General features: G+C 43.9%; 1 protein-coding gene across 2 annotated transcripts in view; it reads left to right on the plus strand.

Moving 5' to 3' along the window:
* Window positions 1–258: 258 nt before the first annotated feature.
* The window catches only part of JAG2 (jagged canonical Notch ligand 2), a 69114-nt gene continuing 49365 nt past the window's right edge, over window positions 259–20007 (plus strand). For both annotated transcript variants that reach the window (XM_085061184.1, XM_085061185.1), the window contains exons 1-2: window positions 259–624; window positions 916–1239. In XM_085061184.1, coding sequence (XP_084917310.1) covers window positions 274–624; window positions 916–1239 — 675 coding nt within the window. In that variant the 5' untranslated portion in view covers window positions 259–273. The remainder of the gene's footprint in view (window positions 625–915; window positions 1240–20007) is intronic.

Genomic DNA, 20007 nt, shown 5'->3' on the forward strand with positions numbered 1-20007 from the left:
CTCCAACACCGTGGGCTGGGTGTCTACCCAACACCCACCGAGACGCTGGTGCACGTCCCCCATCCGCGCTCCTCCGCGCCCGCTGGTGTCCCGCGTCCCTCAACCCACTCCGCCACCTGGGGCTGGCAGACCCCGCCGCGGGCAGGGCAGGGCGGAGCGAGAGCCGCCCGCCGCCCTTTAAGAGCCGCGGCGGGAGCGGCGCTGGCCCCACCCGCCGGCCGCGGGGCCGGGCCGTCCCCCTCATTAATATGAAGGCAGCGGCCGCGGCGGCGAATGGGTAATGAAGCTGTCACTCCGGCACCTACTTGTTGGGTGTCCGCGGAGCCGAGGCGCACAGAGGGCGAGCGGAGCCCGCGGGAGGGGAGAGGCGGCGGCGGCGGAGCGCTCCGGGCGGCCCCGCCGGCAGCCCATGCCCTGCGCCCCCCGGCGCGCTGCGGGCGGCTCCCCCACCGCCCATGCCGCGAGCGGCCGCCGGTCCGTGGCCGGTGGGCTCGGCGGGCTCCTTTGAGGCGGCGGCGCGGAGCAGCAGCGGGAGCAGGAGGCATGCGGGGCGCCGGCTGGCCGAGTCGGGTCCCCCGCGCCGCCGCGCTCGGCCTGGCGCTGCTCCTCGCCTCCTGCGTGCAGGTAGGGACGGGGCGCGGGGGCTGCGCTCCGGCCGCGGGGCGCCGCGGCTGCCTTCTCCCTTCTCCCCGCTGCCTTTGCACCTTGCTCATTTCTTGTTTCTGTCTGTCGATATAATGCTGTATATATGCGGGTGTATGTATATACGTGTGTGTGTGTATTGCCGTGACTGGGTTAAACCCGCAGCCGGCGAAAGTTGTCGTGGGGAAGCGGGGACCTGCAGCCCCGCGCTGCCGGCGCTGCCCCCGGCCGCGGTAGTAACGAGGCTGTCTCCCCTTCGGTTTTTATTTTTAGGTGTCCCGGTCCACGGGCTATTTCGAGCTGCAGCTTAACTCGGTGCGGAATGTAAACGGCGAGTTGTTCAATGGGGAATGCTGCGATGGCATGAAAAGCCCCGAGAACCTGGACTGCTCCCGGGACGAGTGCGACACTTACGTGAAAGTCTGCCTCAAGGAATATCAGGCCAAGATCACCCCGGTCGGACCCTGCAACTACGGATTCGGATCTACCCCCGTTCTCGGTGGAAATATTTTCTATTTGAACAGCAACAAATACTCCCACCAAGGCAGAACCCCCGAGACGGGCAGGATTGTTATTCCCTTCCAGTTCGCGTGGCCGGTAGGTTGTTAATCGCGCTCTCGTTATCACCCTTTTTTTGTGCGGCGTTCCCCTCCCGCCGGTGCCGCTCCCGCTCCCCCGTTATTGAGCGGGGCCAGCTGCCGGGGCGCTGCCTTGGGCGCGGCCGCCGCTTCCCGGGGCTGCGGGGCACGGCCGGCGGCGCGGGCTGCGGGGGCGGCTGCGCGGCGGGGGCCACCGCGGGCGGTGGGTGCTGCGGGGAGCGGCTGCGGGCTGGCTGCGCGAAGGGCCGCGAGAGACTGCAAGCAGGAAAATCACGCTAACGGGGAGAACACCCCCCCGCGCACACACACCCCACACCCCACCCGCGCAGCGGAGCCCGACGGCGCGCCCGCGGCTCGGGGCTGCCCCCGGCAGGGGGCGCTGTCGGCGGGCGCAGCGCGCGGGTCGGGGCGCGTGCCGCGGCTCGCGCAGGGCGGGGGCGGGGCGGGGCCCGCGCGCCGGGGGGTCCCAACACCTGCGCGAGGCGGGGCCTGCCGGGCCTGCCGCTCCTGGGCCGGGCCGGGCTGACCGGGCCTGCCGCTCCTGAACGGGGCCCGCCGCTCCCGCATCCCGCACCGCCCGGGGATGGAGCCCAGGCTGGCCTCCGGAGGGAGCGGCCGGCGCGCAGCCCGGCCTTGACCCCGCGGACAGCGGCTCCGTGCCGGGGTTCGCCGTGTTTGTGTGTGCGCACCCCGCGGCGGCGCCCGCCGTGCCTTTCCCCGCGCTCCGCGTCTCGTCTCGGGGGTCTCGGGCTCGCCCCCGCAGTGCTTTGGTACTTCAGTCCCCGCTACCTTGTGTACCGCGTACAAAATGGTTTGGGTTGGAAGGAACCTTAAAGACCGGCTCGTTCCAGCCGCGCTGCCTGCCGTGCGCTGGGACACCTCCCTAGCCTGGGCTGCTTAAATCCTCATGCAGCCTGGCTTTGAGCACTTCCAGGGATGGGGCATCAGCAGGGGCTGCAGGCTAGTGCTAGTCCTTGTCCTGGAGACTGGGTGATTCCTCCTGGGTGTGGAGGGTGGCCGGCGCTGGGGAGCGGAGGCAGGGAGGGAAGGCTGGGCTCTCTGCCTGGCTGCAGGCAGGTAGGATCCTGCAGGGAGTTTCACAGCTGTTGCCCGCAGCCCTTCCAAGTGGGCCACGGGGTGGGAGCTGGCAAGTTGCGAGGTGCTGAGGAATGGGGATGGTGCAGTGCCCCGGCTCGGTGGGAGATGCGTATCGGAAGCCTCAGTACCTGCAGATTGCGTTTGGCACCTGGTGACTAACAGATGAAATGGCCCTTGCTGACCTCTCAGGCTGTAGTTCGTGGGATTTTTGTTACTTGGAGAATGCCTGCTAGGGAAGGTCAGGGAGAAAAATGCTTTATTTGCATTTCAAGCTAAAGGAAGCCAGTCTACATAAATCATTTAACCTTCTGTGCTACTGGGGACCCTCCAACCTGATGCTCCTGCCCCTCAAATTAAGGACTGACTGCTGTTTGAGGCTAGCGGATTTTGCTGCAGTTAAATGTTTAAAAACAAAAAAGATACAACCGATAATTTTTTTTCTGTGCAGAGGCACTTAGGTTCTGGTTGCCAGGCTGGGGTGTTTCAATGGCCTTTGTTGGTGCTGTGGCCTCTTGAACTTGGAAATGTTCCTGTTAACAAGTATAGTCCATGCCATAAAACCAGGGTATTTAGAATGGTGCTCTTAAGTTATAAGATCAAAGGGAAAATTAAGATTCTTTCTCCTATTTATTGGCCATTTAATACAGACTTGAAGAAATCGTAAACTCTTCAGTAGGAGATTTCAGTAACATTAGCACCTCAAACTTTATATGTTATCTGCATGAGGAAGTAAAGGTAACTTAACTCACGCTTTTATTTTGCCAGTTTCTAGTATTGCTACTTGAAACACGAGGAGAGTTTGATAATCCTTGCACTGCAGGTCCCTAAGCCCAGCCTTCTTTGAATTTTTCTCTGTTGGAATAAGCACATTCTTACCTTGCAGCTGCCGGATATTGTTGTTCTGTGCTCACCCAGTCCTAAGTAAGGCCTGATTGACCTGCCTCTTGCAGGTGAATTAACACAGTGTCTCCAGCCTACACTGCCCTGTCTGCTGCTGTTTCTTGTATGGTTGCCTCCAGCATTTTGAGGGAATTAAAGTACTCAGGGGGTTGTTGGTTTTTTGGGTTTTTTCCCCCACCATTTTTCCTTGCAGCTGTTGCAAAGCAGGCTGTAATTTATTTAAACAGTGTCACTGCAGTCTAGTGGGTGGTTAGCTGATTTTTGGAAGGTTTACTGAATACTCTCCCAGCCCACCCTCTGTTCTAAAAATAAGCTGTGGAGTAGTTTTACTTAAAAGAGTCTGTGGATACACCTATGGAAAGGAGTCCCTTCTGTATGTTGTAGTTAGATTTTGGACTCTGTTGGTTCAGTCTCTTGATGGGGAACACAGCATCTTTGTCAGAGCTGTACATAAGCTGTGTAGGCCTTGCAAGCAGAGGCTTAATTGTAGTGCTAGTTTATCACGAGGGTTTTTTGAAGGAGATTGAGTTCCTGGGTTAGGTTTCAACTCCCTAGGGTAATTTCAAAATTATTCTCAAATAGTATTCTGTCTCTATTCAAGTTTGCAAACAACAAACAATATGGACATAGTTTTTTCAAATGATTTTTATTTTTGCTACACAGCAGTAATGAAGTTACCATTTCTTCAATATCATGGGAAGCAGCAAGAGTGAAGAGACTTGGAAATTGTATCTTTCGCTTATGAAACAAATTTGCTTTGGTGCTGGCAGTGAGCAAAGGACTTAGTTCAGTAGTTCTAGCTTGAATTCTTATGTCCCACACTAATGAAAAGAAGGATGAGTACATGCAGACTTCTTGGTGAACCTCACCTGAATGATAACTCCCTCACTTAGAGACTAATGTAGTAATGTATAAATTGCTCGAGGGGGGATTTCTTGAAGTCTCTGTGATTCTGCAGTGTGCAGTGTCCCAAGCTAGCAGTAGCTGTAAAGCAAGTCGTTTCTTGAAAAGTGTTTTGTTTTATTTTACTGGTTTTCCTTTTAAATTTTATGAGGTAAATTTTTTTAGTTTGGACAAGTGTCTCTTCTGTAAAGCTGCAGTACCAGAGTTCAGCGACTTCCAGTGTTTGAAACAGTGTCAGTTATCCAGTTTATTCCTATTTCCTGTCCCTTTGTTTTTTTGATATCATTAGTCTGATCTCTGATTTGCAAGAGGGAGCTTGGGATAGTGCCAGAAAGTTCTTAAAATTGCTACCTTGGGATACATCATCCACAGAAATCTGGCAGTGGGAGAGGCTGAGGAACAGCTAGAACAATACAGCTGTCTTCTTCACCCACCTACCTCACATTTTTTTCTTTGCCTCCTGCTGTAAAACTTGAAGCTTAATGCCTGTTTGAGATTGTTAACAAACAAATGATGCAATTGAAATTTATGTGCAACTTTAAAACAAAGAAGGCAGAAGAATTCAAGTAGCTTTGAAGAATTGATTCTGATCAGTTACAGTTTAGGCTTGTTAATCTTGAGCTTTTTTTTTTCCTAGCCCAAAGCTATTTGTTCAGAGATTGAAGCTTCAAAAATACCTGGTACAGTAATATTTATCAATAGCAATTGGCAGGATTTTAGATTTGGGGTCAATTGAAGGCTGTTTCTGAAGATGATGTTTTAAAGTTAGTTGTTCTGCAGGATGGGCTGTGTGGAACCATTTCTTGTACTCCTTTGCAAGATGGCATGAAATGGAGTTGTGTGTGGTTTTTCCCTCCACCCTGTTCTTTCCCTGAGGGAATTCAGTTTTTCCTGTACCGTAAATATTGGTATGGCATCCATTACTTCGGTTAATTAGTCATATAGAGGAATTGTTCTGACTAGTTGTGGATGTTGAAATCATGTATTACAGTATGCATCATTAGCTCCTCTCAGCCCCTCTGTTTTGGAGATCCTGGTGTGACTGACAGGCAGTGCAGTGCACCCATGGGTACTGTATACTCTAAATTCCCCAGGAGAACTTCAGAGTTCAGGGCCTTAGAGATAAGTAGCAGAAACAAGCATTTTCACCTCTCCGTTTCCTTGGTTGTTAGTTAGGACTCTGTGTAACCAATCTGAAGGAGAGGTGGTTGAAGTTCAGGCAGCCCTTGCAAATTGCTTGGGTAAAGGGTGCCTTCCCCATTAGGATAAGGCAACTGATTGATTTTTTTTTAAGCACATCTAAAGGTTTTTTCTGTTTAAAGTGTGATTATAGCACCTCTCTCCAAACTTCTGAAGTACTGTTAACTTTCAGGTAGATTAAAAAATGCATATAATTTTCATGTCCAGGCTCTGTGTGAGTTTCATCCGTATGTTGTCCGTGTGTAAGTCTCGTCCAAATGCCTGGAGGGGCTCAGTCTTGGTCTGAAACATACACAGGAGTGTGAACCATGTAAAGCTGCTGAGAGGACAACTTGGCTGCAGCAGTAAATGTTAAATTTCTTAGAAAGCAACCCGTCCCCTCCCCTGCCAAAGTCTGAGCAGGAATACTTGACCTTACAGCTTTTATTGCTTAATGGGTACAGCATTCTGCTTGGCACTTTCACATGTTGTCTGCTTAACTGCAGGATTCTGCATCAAGCTCTCCCAGTCCTTTTAATTGGAGAAATGAAAGTGGTTAGGCCCTAGAAGATTTCTAGCCTTCGAGCTCATTATCTGGGATCCTTGGTGCCTCTAGGGAACTAGATAGCCTAGCTGTAGGAAATGCTGTTGTCTATTTTTGTTTGGCTGGTAGATCCACAGTTGGTCTACCTCCTGTCTCAACACAGCCATCAGTGCTCTCTGATCAGGATCTTGAGGCTTTGTAATGAAAATATCCTGGATTAGATTACTCTCTGCTCCCTGATAAACATGCATCCTGTCAGCTTGGATGACAACCCATTGGGACAGATATGCTTAAATTAGGCAGGTTAAAGTTAGGCCATTTAGCACTGGGAAAGGTACTTGTGCTTAGCTCTACCAGAGGAACAGTAGCTATGCTTTTTCTCATGAAAAAAATTACAATTTGACAAATGAAACATCAAGGGAGACACAGCAAACTTTACCTGTATTTAGTTGTTCTTTGCTTCATTTGAAACTCCTTCTTAAGGAAAGTGCTTGCAAAAGCACATTTCCGAGCAAGACGTGAAGGCAAGGAATAAGAAGTGAGAGCAAGACCTTGAGCCAAAATGTGAAATTCACCTGGTGGTGATGGGCTATAATGTACATGCATCACACCTTGTTAGCACATGCAATCAGCATGGAAAAAATAATGTAGTTGATAGCAGTATATTGATGATCTACGTAAATGTTGAATGTCTTGTTTAACAGTAGCCTTTTTTCCCCAGGTGGAAGGCTTTGCTGACAATACTTGACTATTTTTTTTTTTATATTTCCTCCCCGAACTTGGTGCACACTTACTACCTCTGCCTGATGGGCTTGTCAGCAGGCTCTAGGACTCCTGTGGACCTGCCATGCCAAATTATTTCTTATTTTGCCAAAAAACTTGTAGTCCTTGTGCTCTTAAAGCCTTCCCCTGCTTGTAAATCATGAACAAATATGCTGTCAGTCAGAAAACATGGATCCATGTTTCCTTAGTTTTGGGAAGGTAGATCAGGGAATTGATATGGTTTCAACTGCTCAGTGCTGTATTTGCCTTGAAGACTTTTTGATCAGAAACTAAAGGTTGAGGAAATGCTTTATCATAGAAATTATATCCCTTTGGTCTCAAGTGAGACCAAATGCAAAGAGTAGTTTTCAGGTTTTGTTTTGCTCTTTCTTTAGAGAAGATAATGGGGTGATGTTTTAGAGAGTGACTCCAGCAATGCTGGGTAGTGACAACTCCAGTTGATTTCAATAGCAGCTGCAGGTGTCACCTCTAAAAAAGAACCAAGGCCTTAATGGTGACCACTTCTGAACCACTCTTTGAAAAAGGGATTTATTATTGGCATGCTGTGTGTGCCAGCAACTATTTGCAGCTTGCCCAGAATAGAAAGTCTAAAGACTTAAGTTTCATATAACTATAGGAAATCTGTCTTCTAATTTTAAGCAGAAGTGCTCTTTGCACTCTTAATCTTTCATGCATTCGTGTCACTAAATCTAGAATTTCTTATGTCTTTGAAATAAATATGCCTCAAAGGACAGTATTCAGCTAACCATTTAAACTTTATACCTTAAAGTTCTGGGGTTTTTTTGAATGTCACAGAGATGGTCAGATAGTAAAGAACACTTCTATTTATACTCCTTGAAAGCTTCCTTAAATAAACATGTGCTTATTTATTGGAAACACTGAGGCTAAAGTCAAAACTTGCAGACGAAGTCCCTTACCTCCCAGCCACTGAGAGTGGTGTGCTTGTACACCTCTTGTCAGCTTTCTAATCTTTATTCCAGAAGGTGCTGCAGCCAGCCTATCTGTGAAATGCTACACTCCTAGCCACACAGCTGGTGTGGGCATTAAATCTTTGACTGAAAATGGAAGAGGTATTAAAGTACTCAGGATTACTCTTACACGAGAGGATGTGAGCTGGAGAAGAGGGTGAGGTAGAAGCAGAGCATGTTTGATTCACTGCAGTGCAGTGGAGGCTTTGTAGCACTGTGTCTGGGCTGTTTAAAGATGTTCCAAATGCTGTTTTCTCAGCAGAAAAAGTCTGCTTTGGAAAGGCTTGCTGGAGACATGACCACTTGTAGCTTTAATCTTAAAAAATCAGATTTATCTTGAATGTATTTGGGGTAAAACTGTAATTGGTTGTGTTATATCAGGCTTGTGATATTTAGCCTGATTGGGATGTGTTCCCACTGTATTTTAGTGGCTTGAGTGATCCTGTGAGGTTCAGGTGTTAGGGTAGCTTTGTGTGGCAGAAGCTGCTGTCTGTGTTTGAGGCTACTGTTTGTCTATCTTGTGCAAATGCAGCTCGTTTGAGAACTGTTAGGGGTTCACTGTTTTTCGGCACAAAAGCTGCAAAAAAATAAGCTTTTTTCAAACAATTAATAATGTGGAACAACTACATTTTTTGGATTTAAAAAATCCCCAAAATGGTGTAGTGAATTTTTAGTATATTTGTTCTTAATATGTATTGTTGCCACAAAGTTTTTCTTGTATGAGAAGGTGATTTGAGACAGATGTGTAAAGTAAATAATGATTTTGGTTTTTAACTTTGAAAATTCCTTCTGTCTTGTCCCCTGTGGGCCAATGACTGACTGGCCCCTCTGTTGAGCAATGCCTTCGAGTCACTGCGTGTAGGTGAGATGAGTGGAATTCATCCTTTTTTTTTTTTTTTTTTTTGTGTAGTCTGACTCCTTTGATTGTTTTTCCTCTTGGTGTTGCTTTGTGTTGGCTCTGAAACACATGCTGTGAAAATACTTTAAAAATTACCCTAAGTTCATAAAGCAGCTCTGATCACATCGTATACTTAGTCATCTGCAGGAGCTTTAGGTTACTGTGTGCCAGAAAGCTTCCCTCCCTGCTCTTCTGAAAACAAGCCCAATGTTTTGTCAACTCTGTGTGGGTCCTGCTCGTGTTGCCTGGTCTGTTTCAGAGCTGCTCAGCCTGCTGAAGAGACTAGAAAGTGACCCTGCCTTTCTTGCCAGCACACCCATTTGCTTTCCCTTGTTCCTCTCCAGTTCCAGCTGCTAGTAATCCTCTGATCGGGAAGGAGCTTGAGAGCATCAGTTTGGCAGGAGAGAGGCTGCTTGAAGGAGTGAGGAATAAGGGTACACTGGCAGTGTTTCTGGCTCTTTGGTGCTTACCTGAAAGTATTTGCTTACCTGGAAGATAGCTGCTGCTGTTCCTTGGCAGTAACTCCACCATTCCCCCCTCCTGTTCTGCACTGTGATAAGGCTTTGATGGGCTTTTTGCTAGAAATCTGCTCTGGCTTTGGCTAGTGGGTGTCTAAACCGGGTCAGTCTCCGGTCAGAGGTGACTGCAGCATGTGCTGTGTTCATTCAGAGCTTTTGAGCTGCTCAGCTCTCACAGGAGCTGGAGGTGTAGCCTGACCACCCCACCCCACACCTGCTCCCAGGGCTGGGGAATGAACCATATGAGAGCATCTCTGCCTGCTCATTTTGGGCAGCACTGACCCCCTGCCTCCAGTGGGGTGGTGGGGCTCCTTTAGAACTGCTTCCTTCCCCAACAACCCAGGGAGGCCTGTTGGGAGGGAGAGAGCTGACGAGAAAGGTGTGATGGCTCTGATGTAGATCACCTTGAGTCAGGGAGGGATGGCCATCCCTGATCTAACCACAGTCTTTTGGTGTCTTTGCTTTCTATACAGGAAAAAATACTCTATATAAATGATTGAGTGCTGTCTAAGCAGAGTCTGTCATGTGTCCATTGATACTACAGACAAGCAGTGATGCTAGACTAGGACTGAACAGATGAGATTAATTTTTGATTACTGTAGTGCTTTGGGCTTTTTTTTTTTTTCTGGTCTGATGGCCAGATTTTGCTGAAGGATAGTTAATTTTAGAAATCCAATGTGTGCAACATAGTAGACACATTTCAGCATCCCCAAAGATTTAAATACCATTCAGCTCTGAGAGAAATGCTTGCTACTTACCTGAAATGTCTCTAATGCTGCTTTTGATATTAACCATTTTTCTTGTAGTTATATTTGGGTAATGATTTACAGTTATAAAATGTTGTTTAAGAGTTGAACTATACCTTATCCTTATTTGTTGAACTATTCCTAAGGGGTTTTCTTTAGAGTTGTAGCTAGCCTTTAATTTGTTTAGAAATGAGAAAAATTAGATGTTTATTATTGCTGTTTCAGATGCTAAATAAAGTGTAAAAAGCATATTTAACATATCTTCTGATAATAAGAACTCTGAGCTGAAACACAAAGTAAGCTTTGATTTTATCTGTGGTTTAAATGACTGCTCCTCAATAGAATGCTGCATTAGATGGAAGGGGCAAGGCATTTCAAGGCTAAATGACAATCTTAGTCTTACTTGATTAGAGCTTGCAGAGGTTGCTAAGAAACATCCTAGTAGTCCTTGAGTAACCAATTATATGCCCCTTGGACAGATGCACAGGTGCTCATTCCCTGAACTTGCTGGGGTTTTTTTAGGTTTATTTTTTTTGGTTGGGTTTATTTTTTTAAATCTGAGATAAGACTGGAGTATTAGTACACAAACTGCAATCTGTTTACATCCTGCTTTGGGCTTGAAAGTCCTGATTATATATATCTTGCTTCCAGCAGGATGTGTTCTGGTGGGCTTTGTTTAGTATGTTCCTATTTGATTATTATAACATTTCAATTATTCTTGCACTGCCGATTCTAGTTCCAGATAGTCCACTGTGTCTGTAGTGTCTCCAGTCCTTTCTTGTACTATAAGCATATCCCACCTTAAATAACTTTAAACCTGTAATGTTCCAACTGGATAAATTTTACATTTTCAGGTCCTTAGTGAGCAGGAAATACTAATTTTGATGCAGTACCCTATTGTTGGTAGAAAAGTGCTAGCTTTTCGGTAGAGCTAACTTTCCTTACCCTTCATGTAAATTGTGAAGAATTAGTGTATGAGCTAACAGTTAAACATCAAATAGGGTTCTTCCCTTTTTTCTTTTTTTTTTTCCCCCTGAATATGTATGATTCTGTTTATAGCATTGTAAAGTTCAACAGTCTACTTTAAGACAGAATCTACACTTTTAATGTAATAGGTCCTGGATTCCAGCTGGAGAACTTAAGATCTAATTAGGGAACTTGTTCATACTTGGAAGACTTGATTGACACATGCTTTAAGCAGTATGTTGAGAAATATTTAAATAGCTTAATTATTGATCTTCAGTCAATCTACTGAAGTAGAAGTTTTTTTGGGGTGTGCAATTTTTGGTACCATTTAGTGTTCTTCCTATTGATTGAGGACAGTTTTATCAGCACTGGTCTAGTAACCCATGCTATTGCTTAATAGCTTTAGTTATTGTTCCTTTCTCTTGCACCATGTTTAAAAAAATAAAAAAGTGGTGATTTTGATAGTTCTGACTCTGTTATGGTACAATGACATGATTTCCCTTGTATCACAACATGGAATTTTTACTGTAATTGGCTACATGTAATTAGCAAAGTCTAAAAGTCAAACCACGTGCTTACTTGGGCTGTTAAGGGCTGCTGTGTCCGTGTGCTGCCCCTCAGTAATGACTGATTTTTGCACACAACAATGACCTGATGGCACCCCTGTGTTGGTTATAAATTGTTGTTTAAATCATATGTTTATATATAGGCCCAGAATATTTTAGTGTTGTATTTGGCTGTTGAATACCTTTGTAGAACAGAGTATTTTTCCATGATTCATCCCCACATATTGGTGCTTTCTCCTATCAGAAAGTGAGGAAGGGAAGGAAGTAGGGAAAATGAAGTGTTCAGACTTGCACAGACATGTAAGGTGTTGACTGTCAAATATTTAGTGCTCCTGCAGTGCCTGCTGATGTTTGCTGTTCAGCTGTGATAACTTTAGGGTTGTGGAGTGACTACCAAGCTATAAACCACACATCCCTTGTTCTGTGAGAGGTGAAGGGTGAAGTGGTTGCCCAAACCCAGCTGGTGGCAATTCTTCAGAGGTTAATTTCCAGAATTCAGATTCCTTTTTTCTCACACTGTGTATCCTGGACTTGGACTGAGGACTGTCAGAATGCTAATTGTGACAGGGCTTAGGCACAAGAACAAACTGTTGCATATCAGCAGAGCTTCTCAGGCTCTTCATATCTACTCCTGGATCACTGCAAATGTAAGGTAAACAAAAGTAAGCTTTGGCTGACGGGAAAGATAGTCTTGGCTTGTGGCAGCTTGCTATCAGTGATAATTTGTTTGTCCCTAAGCCATTAGGATGGATTTTCAAGATTTGGTACTCTGTGAAACTTCAGCTTGCCAAGGAATCTGGAGAAGTCGGAACAGCAGGGAGTTGGTGGCAAGTGAAGTGCTGAAACTGTAAACTAGTTACTAGGACATACTCTTGAGTTATGGCTCCAGCTTTGGACTAACAAAACTACTCTCTGGCTTTTTTAAGGGTTGGTCTGCATTCCATGGCTTTGTTCTGTTCTCCATTGATACTCATCCTTATGTGGAAAGTTGTAACATTGTTACCCACCAGAGGAGTAGCTAGGAGTCAACAATGAAATACATTTGAAGATTTGCTGACATAATCTACCTTTCATAGCTTCCTGATACACGTCAGTGGGAGGAGAAGGGGAAAAAATATAGCAGCATTCTGAATTTACATGCTTAGGTGGGATTGATAATATCTTGGTTGCCATATATTCAATTTGATAGCTTGGAATTTTGGGCTACATATGCTGTTTTATGCTGTGTTTCTTTGCCGCTGTAAGCAATTAATTTTTAATAGTAATTAAGGACAATGTAATGGTTGGTGCTGCAAGCATGTGATAAAGATTTGCTGTAGCCACAAAGTACTGTTCACAAGATTCAGTCCTGCTGCTGGAATACAACAGAAACATTTGTTTCAGAAATGTGTTTATAAACTTAGTTTTTTCATAGCTAAACTCTGGCTCTACCATGTATATTTAACTGTGTGCATAATCCCTGTCTAATCCTTTATTCAAGTTCCTTCTGTGTGTTGATCTACATGAAAGAACTTGCACCCACTCTTAGAGTGGTGACTCTTATTTTTCTGCTCAACTTATTCCTGCAAATGTATAGGGAACTAAAATAAGGTGTTTTATTTCTATTTGCTTCCCTGCCAGCCTTTTTAGCATGTGCAGAATTTGAAAACTGAGCTGGTATTTTGTTTGGGGCTCAAATGAAGGATAAGCTTAGGTGTGTTGTCCCTTTCTTTTGGATTAATGACACTTTTGTTACTAGGCATGAGCAGATCTGCATTCTATTTGATAAGTCTCTTGTGGAAATTGAAGTTCAAATTGACTGAAGCTGTTGTGTGACTCATGTAGCAATAAAACAGAGACATTTGTATTTCTTAATGTTGAAAAGGACTATGGTGATACTTGTGGTCAGAACCAAAGCCATGGGAGAAAAAGATGGATCTTGCTTAGAGCTGCATGAGGGTCTGATCAGCCAGCTGCTGCCATCACTGTGGGCCAGTGGAGTCTTTGCTTCATGTTCCCTTTCAGCTGTGGCTGCTGCTGCCCAAGGAGCCCTAGAGGTGACTCAGGTGGGTAGGACTGATGAGGGAGATGAAGTGGACTTAGTAAAACAGTGCCACAATTTCTGCTCCCTCAGGAGCAGGGGTTATGAGCCTCTCCTCTTCCTAAGGCAAGACATCTAGAGCTCGTTAGCTGGAATTGGTTTTGTGGGCATTTGCTTTTTCAAAAACAAAGGGAAAGATTGCAGTGCTATCAACAACTAATGTTATTTAAAAGGGTTAAGATTAAAACACTACTCTCTGTTCCTGGGGACTTTGCATACATAGAACTTGGGGGCATATCTGGTTTTTTATATATTTGCTTACCTTCTTAGTATGCATATTTCCAATACAAAAGAGAGTGCATGCAGGTGTTCTGTGTTTAGAACAATAATTAAAGTATGTTATTACATAGTTAGTTTAATTCCCTCTTGACTTCAAGTTGAAATTATAATGAAGCATGGCTTTAAGTGCCCAGAGGACACTAATATCCATGCCACATGGAGTGCAGAGGGGAGGGGAAGAGCAGTATTAATTACTAGTTCATCTTTGAATTCTAAATATTAGCATAAAACAAGTCTTGCACTAACCGTTAATGGTTCTTCATGGTTGTTACATACACTTCAAAAGAGACAATCTAGCTACACTTTCATTAATGCAACAAGAAAGTGTGTGTATAATGGGCTTAATTTATCTTGGACTTCTTCCAAAACTTTAGGAAAAGAGCAGGACGTGGATACTTGGTTAATATCAAGTTTGTGTGAAACAGTTCAAAGGTGGTAGCAAGGCTGAAAGCTTCTGCTTAAATCTAATAAGAGTGATGCTCAGATGGTACCCAACTGTCTGCCTGGTACTGTGCTTGTACATGTCTCTTATTCTAAAAGGCTTTTTTTCTCTGTTCTCTAATTTCATCAATACTTTCTTCTGTTCTTTGCTATTGGATTAACTGGGTGGATTTCTGGAAACTCCTACTGCCAGCTCCGAGCTGTGGTGGAGAAGATTGAATCTTATTAGCTGTGAAGTCATGAAAGTATCTCAAGATGTAGCTTGTTTATTTCCTTTAATGTAATGATCGGGCAAAATGTCTGTTGACACTTAATCCCGTGATCCTCCATCTAAAACAGTGGATTCTGATTTTTTTCCTAATGAAACTGGATACTAGCATGTGCAATCTACTGGAATTGCCACTCAGATCTCTTGTATATAATTTCTGATTTAATTTCAATTTCTAGTCTCAATTAAAAATCAACATCTTGTGTTCTCCCTGAACAAGACTGAAGACTGTTACTTAAGGTTCCGAGAGTGTTTTCAGGATTGATGCACATGGGGGTTAATTTCATTTTCCTTTCGCTGCTTTTGCTCTAAAACTCTCAAAAAGGGAAGTGTCACTGGGGGAGGTTAACTAGGCTTTCCTGTTTGAGAGAGAGGTACAATACAAATTGTGATACTTGTTTGATAATTCTCAGGTAGGCAACTAGGACATTGTCTCTTCCTTTTGTGTGGTTGTAGCGTTCCATACCAAATCCTCTTGCTTTGGTTGGTAGCTGTTATACTTAAAATAGTTTTGGTAGTTGGCTGGCTTCTCTACTATCTAATTCCTTCTAAGGTGTCGAAGGAAAGCTTGCTGATGCTATTTTATATTCCAATATGCTTTTGAGAAAGCCCACTGGGACAGGCACAGTAACACCTGTATCAGATACCCAAATATTTGTTAACTTTTTATCAGGCTACATAAAAGTTTAGTGTATATAGATATCTTGGGTAAATTAGCAGAGGGGAGCTGTGCCTGTAGGAAGGATGACCAATGGTTCTTCTCTAACTCTTTGTATTCTGTACTTTTTGAAACAAAGCAAAGTGGTGAGCAGGGTGGTTTAAGACTGTTGTCAGGTGGATTTTACTCTATGTACATCATCCCTCTTCTTAGTGTTGAGTTTTTCTCCCAGTGGTCATGTGTGAACACAGCATTGCAGTGCTCAGGCTGCTGGGAGGCCAGTTTTCCGCATGCCTAAAGGTTTTCATGGGATGCAAGACCTCTGCCTGGGAGACCTGAGGATTCAAGACCTCTGCCCAGGAGACCTGAGGATCAGCTCCAGGATGCTTCTGCCATGTTCTTGAAGATTGGAATAGGAATAGTGAGGTGGACTTCCTTTACCTGGAAGAACATCAGTTTCACAAAGTTGTCAAATGGTATTGAGTTTCTGCAAGGCTTTTGCCCAGACTTGTTAGAGACCTGAAGGAGAAGGTCTTAGGTGCTTACTGAACCTTTAAAGAAGAACTTTAAAGGCATATTTTTTTTCCTTACTGGACAGTGTGAAAAAGTTCAAATGAAAAAGATTACCAGAAACAGGTTTACCTCTGTATAGGTATGGCTCCAGAAGGCCTGTGATGTCTTAATTCCTGACTCCATACTCCTGTTTGTTTTGGTCTAAAATGTGTTTCCTGAGGTCACTAAGGATTCTAAGCCTGTGTTGTCTGAAGCCTGGGCTGAGCCTGTAGCAACTGTCTGGCACACAGGTATTGACACAGATCTGAATGGCTAAAAGGATATTTCTGCTGTTTCCGTTTATCAGGAGTACTTTAGATATCCATGCAGAGTATCTAGAAGTATCTTTTGGAAATCTAAATAATTAACCTGGTTTGCTCTGAAAGTGACTGGTTCTTCCAGTTGTTTGTGTCTGGGATCTCGAGTAATGACAAGGATTCCTTAAAACATTTGAAGATGTGTTTTATGGATAGTAGTGTGCATTTGGGGTGGCTCAGTCAAGTTAGGAGAAGTTCTGTAGCAAGTCTGTGGCTTTTTTTACATTTTATTCCCTTTCAGCTCTTAAGTTCTAACATTTTTTTTTCAGTTGTTATTTCCAGACTGTCACAGATGCCCTTGCCTTAACAGCTTTTGTGCCAGTCATGCTAACCTAATCTTTGCCCTTCCTATTCTATTCTTCCCCTAATTCTCCCTGGAGAATATAGATGATGTTTTGAAAGCTGTTTTGTTTCTTAGACTGGTTCCTGAGTGACTGAGAGGCCCAGCTTTTAATGGGGGAAGTATTTCTTGCTTGCTCTTCAGCTCGTATGGAATAACATGTCTGGCTGGTGTGGCACTTGGCTCAGTGACACACGTAGACAGTGCAGAATCACTTTCTTAGTGGAGGAAGGTTAATTAGGAATAGCACCAGCCTTCATCTGTGGGATGAGTAGGGATTGGTTTTGGCTAGTGTAAATAGGATAGCTAAAATTTGGCAATTCATCTCCAAACCATTTCAGTTATTTTTCTGTGTTAACCTTGTTTTACCAGTCTTGCACAAAATAAGTACAGGGTTTCTCATAGTTAAACTAGGATTTTTGTAACAAATGTGCTGATGAATTTTTGTGTGAAAAATGGCTATGAAATCAGTAAGCTTAGTATTTCACTTGACACTTGTCAATCTTCCTCTAGTGAAATAACTGCTTGCTATATTTGAGCATTTCTGTTGTCATGTCTTGAATGACAGTATGTTCTGCTTTGTGTCACCTGACTTAATCACTATTAAAATACTGTCTGGATTATCTTTTCCTCAGGGGAAGTTTCAGAAGCCTGCAGTCCTCTAAACCTTTATTCTAAATAATGAGATCTCGCGGTTAGTAGCTTTAGCTCAGCTTGTCTTCTTTATCTGAAAAGCATTTGTTGCATTTACTGCAACAGGTACCTGACTGAATAGCATGCATGGGTTGGTGATTTCTGCATTTGTTCTATTTCATGTGACATTTCAGTGTTCCAGAAAGGAGAATTTTGATTAGATTTTTTTTCAATTATGGCTTCTTCTGTCATGGTTTTCAAAGAGGAGCTCTGAGATATAATTATAAATCTGATTTAGAACTGTACTTTGTTTTTCCTGGCTTCCTTTTCTTTCTCAAACACTCCTTGGTCACAATTTTGGTTATCCTGGGACAGAGGGTAATGGCTCAGGCAGGTGGGCAAGATTCCACAGTGTAATTTTTTTATTTATTTTTGCACTCTCTATTTTTTAATGCCAGCCATCAGAAAAAGTGAAATACTTGCTTCAGAACCACACCTGTACTGGAACTAGAGTTCAGGGAATGAACCTCCAGTTCACTGGAGGTTAAGGGCAAGAATATAGAAAACTGCTTTTCATTGTCCTTAGCTTTGTTTTCAACCTGGGAGCCTCCAGAAATAGCTGAGGTTGGTCTCTCCAAAGTATTTGTGCTAGGGTAGCCTTGGACCCAAAAAACTCTTAAAACCACTTTGCATTTGGGCCACCTGTGTAGCATTTTGCCAAGTTCTGCCTCATCTTTTCTGACTTCATTTCTTCTGGCCATGACTCCTGTTGGCTTACTTTCATACCTTTTAGTTCTTGTCAAGACCATGGAATAATGATCTACTCCTGACCCATCCCCAGGGCCTTTTGAAGCATTTAGGCTTCTATCACATACTCCTGTTGTGTCTCTTCCAGGCTGAGGAGTTTTGGCCAACTTTCATTTCTCTTATAGAAATAATTTGATTCTTTGTTCCTCCTTTTTGCATTTCTCTGGACCTTTGATTTCTGTAGTCCCCCTCCTGGAGGATTTTTGTTTTTTCTCTAACTTCCTATCCAGGGTGCCCTTTTCAACTGACTTCTGAATATTAAATAGTCAATACATGGATGAGAGCAGGAGGTAGACGTCTTACTGTGATCAAAGAACTTGTGTTGATTTTGTGAAGGGAACTTACTTGGCTAGAGACAAGATGGCTTTGGTGGATTGAAGGAGTAGCTGGTTTGGAACTGGCAAGTGGAAAGGTGTATTTAGTGAAACCTTGCTTATCAATACAGATTTGCACAGAAGAACAAGGTCACAGTTGTTATTAACCCAGGGTTATGAGGGGCTTTATGAAAATAAGTTTACATTTAACAAGGTTGGAAGTTAAAATGGGATTTGCAACACTGTAGTCCTATTATGAATGTTGGTGCAAAGAATTGTGAAAGATACCATGGAAAGAGAAAATCAATAGGACTAAGAGGCTGTTCAAAGACCATGTAGAATGTCATTATTCTAGCTACTACAGTAAAGTTACTGGTCATTCATCTAAGATGAAATTGTTTATTTTTTTCATAAGCATTGGCTTATTCAGTTGGGAAAAAATAATCTCTTTCCACCATGATGCATTGATTAGTTTTATAAGCCAATACTTTTGTTGAGATTTGTCACAGAGGAGGTGCCTAGAAATGGCACAGGCAGAAGGCATTTGCAGTAAAATAGAAGTGTTTCAAGAAAACTGACAGCTTATAGTATGGATTGGCATTAAACATTGATATTCTTGTTTCTTGCTGGAAAAGCTCAAGAAAGGTAAATTATCATGGGAGTCCTTGTACCTGAGTAGCTCAATTTTCACTGATGCTTTTTTTGTTTTTCTGGAAGTCATCTGGAAGTATATGGAAAACAGATAATTTGGAAGTCAATCCTACAGTGTTTGTTCAAAATTTAAGTGGCCACAGTTGGCAGCTCGGACTTCATAGTTGGAATCTAATCTCCCTGAACACAGCAGAGATGTGTGCATGCTGGAATCAGGGGAAGGGGGATGGATAGGGTGGGGATGCATAGCAGACAGCTATAAAAAGCAGAGGCAAGCATTACTTCTGTTCCCTTGGACTAGCATTACTGCTGTGTGTGTGTAATGGTGAAAGGCACTGCTTTAAAATAGGGAGGGGCTCTTCTAGAACCTTCAGTGTCCCTTGAGCTGAGAGTAGCCAGCAGATGAGCTCTTCTTCAGATGAACTCCTCCCGTGACTGCTGCCTGGTCACATCTCCTGCAGGTTTTTTAAATGAGAAGCTCATGGCTTGTTCCTGGCACTGTGAAAACTGTTACTGGATTGCACATTTCCTCTTTCCTCAGGGATGGTGCTGCCCTGCCTGCAGCAGCTGTCTGACAGGCTGCTGTCAGGGGTCAGGGCCAGTGCTGAACGAAATATGCCATCTCTGACTTGCCATTTGTCACAGGGTTGACTTGGCTGAGATTTGCTTTGAGTTTCTGCCTAGAGTGCTATGTTACAAGAAGCCTGTGGAGTCTTTATTCCCATGGTTTGGCTTCTCATATGTAGATGGATCTCCAGAGGGCTCTCACTTTGCTTTTATGTGGTTTGAGGTGTATTAGTGTCCTGCCTTGAGGAGCTCTAGTCTGTCATGGCATCTTGGGCTCTTGTGAAAATGGGTCACTGCTTCTGCAGCTAAAGCTAGTATGTGACTTGAGATTATTTGAAGAACTCCACAGCTGAAATATTTGCTGTCCTGTGATATATAAAGACCTCTTCATATTGAGAAGCTCCTGCTGCATTCTGCCATTGCAGCAGGATCAGAGTATCTTCAGACTTTCACCTTAAGGTCTTACTACAAATGTATTCTCTGGTAAGGTATGTCAGGATCCTGGTAGTTTGATCACCCTGGAGAGAAGCACACTATGCTCCTGTTTCACTAAACACTAGGCACTGCCAAATAGGTGTTGTAATACCTCTTTGAGTTCCTTCTTCAAGCTGTTTTATCTTTCAGATGCATGCAGCTGGTTGTTGGTAGGATTCTTCCACCTAGTTGCTGGGTAATTTTCTTTGCCTGAAGTGAGTCTCTACCTGGGTGTTAAATTTGATCTATTAACTCCAGGACTGACTCTTATTCACCTGTTGTTTTTATTTATGCTCTTTTTGCAATGAAATGATCT

The sequence above is a fragment of the Lichenostomus cassidix genome, chromosome 5 (genome assembly GCF_008360975.1).
Source record: "Lichenostomus cassidix isolate B80296 chromosome 5, HeHo_3.0, whole genome shotgun sequence".
Lineage (NCBI taxonomy): Eukaryota > Metazoa > Chordata > Aves > Passeriformes > Meliphagidae > Lichenostomus > Lichenostomus cassidix.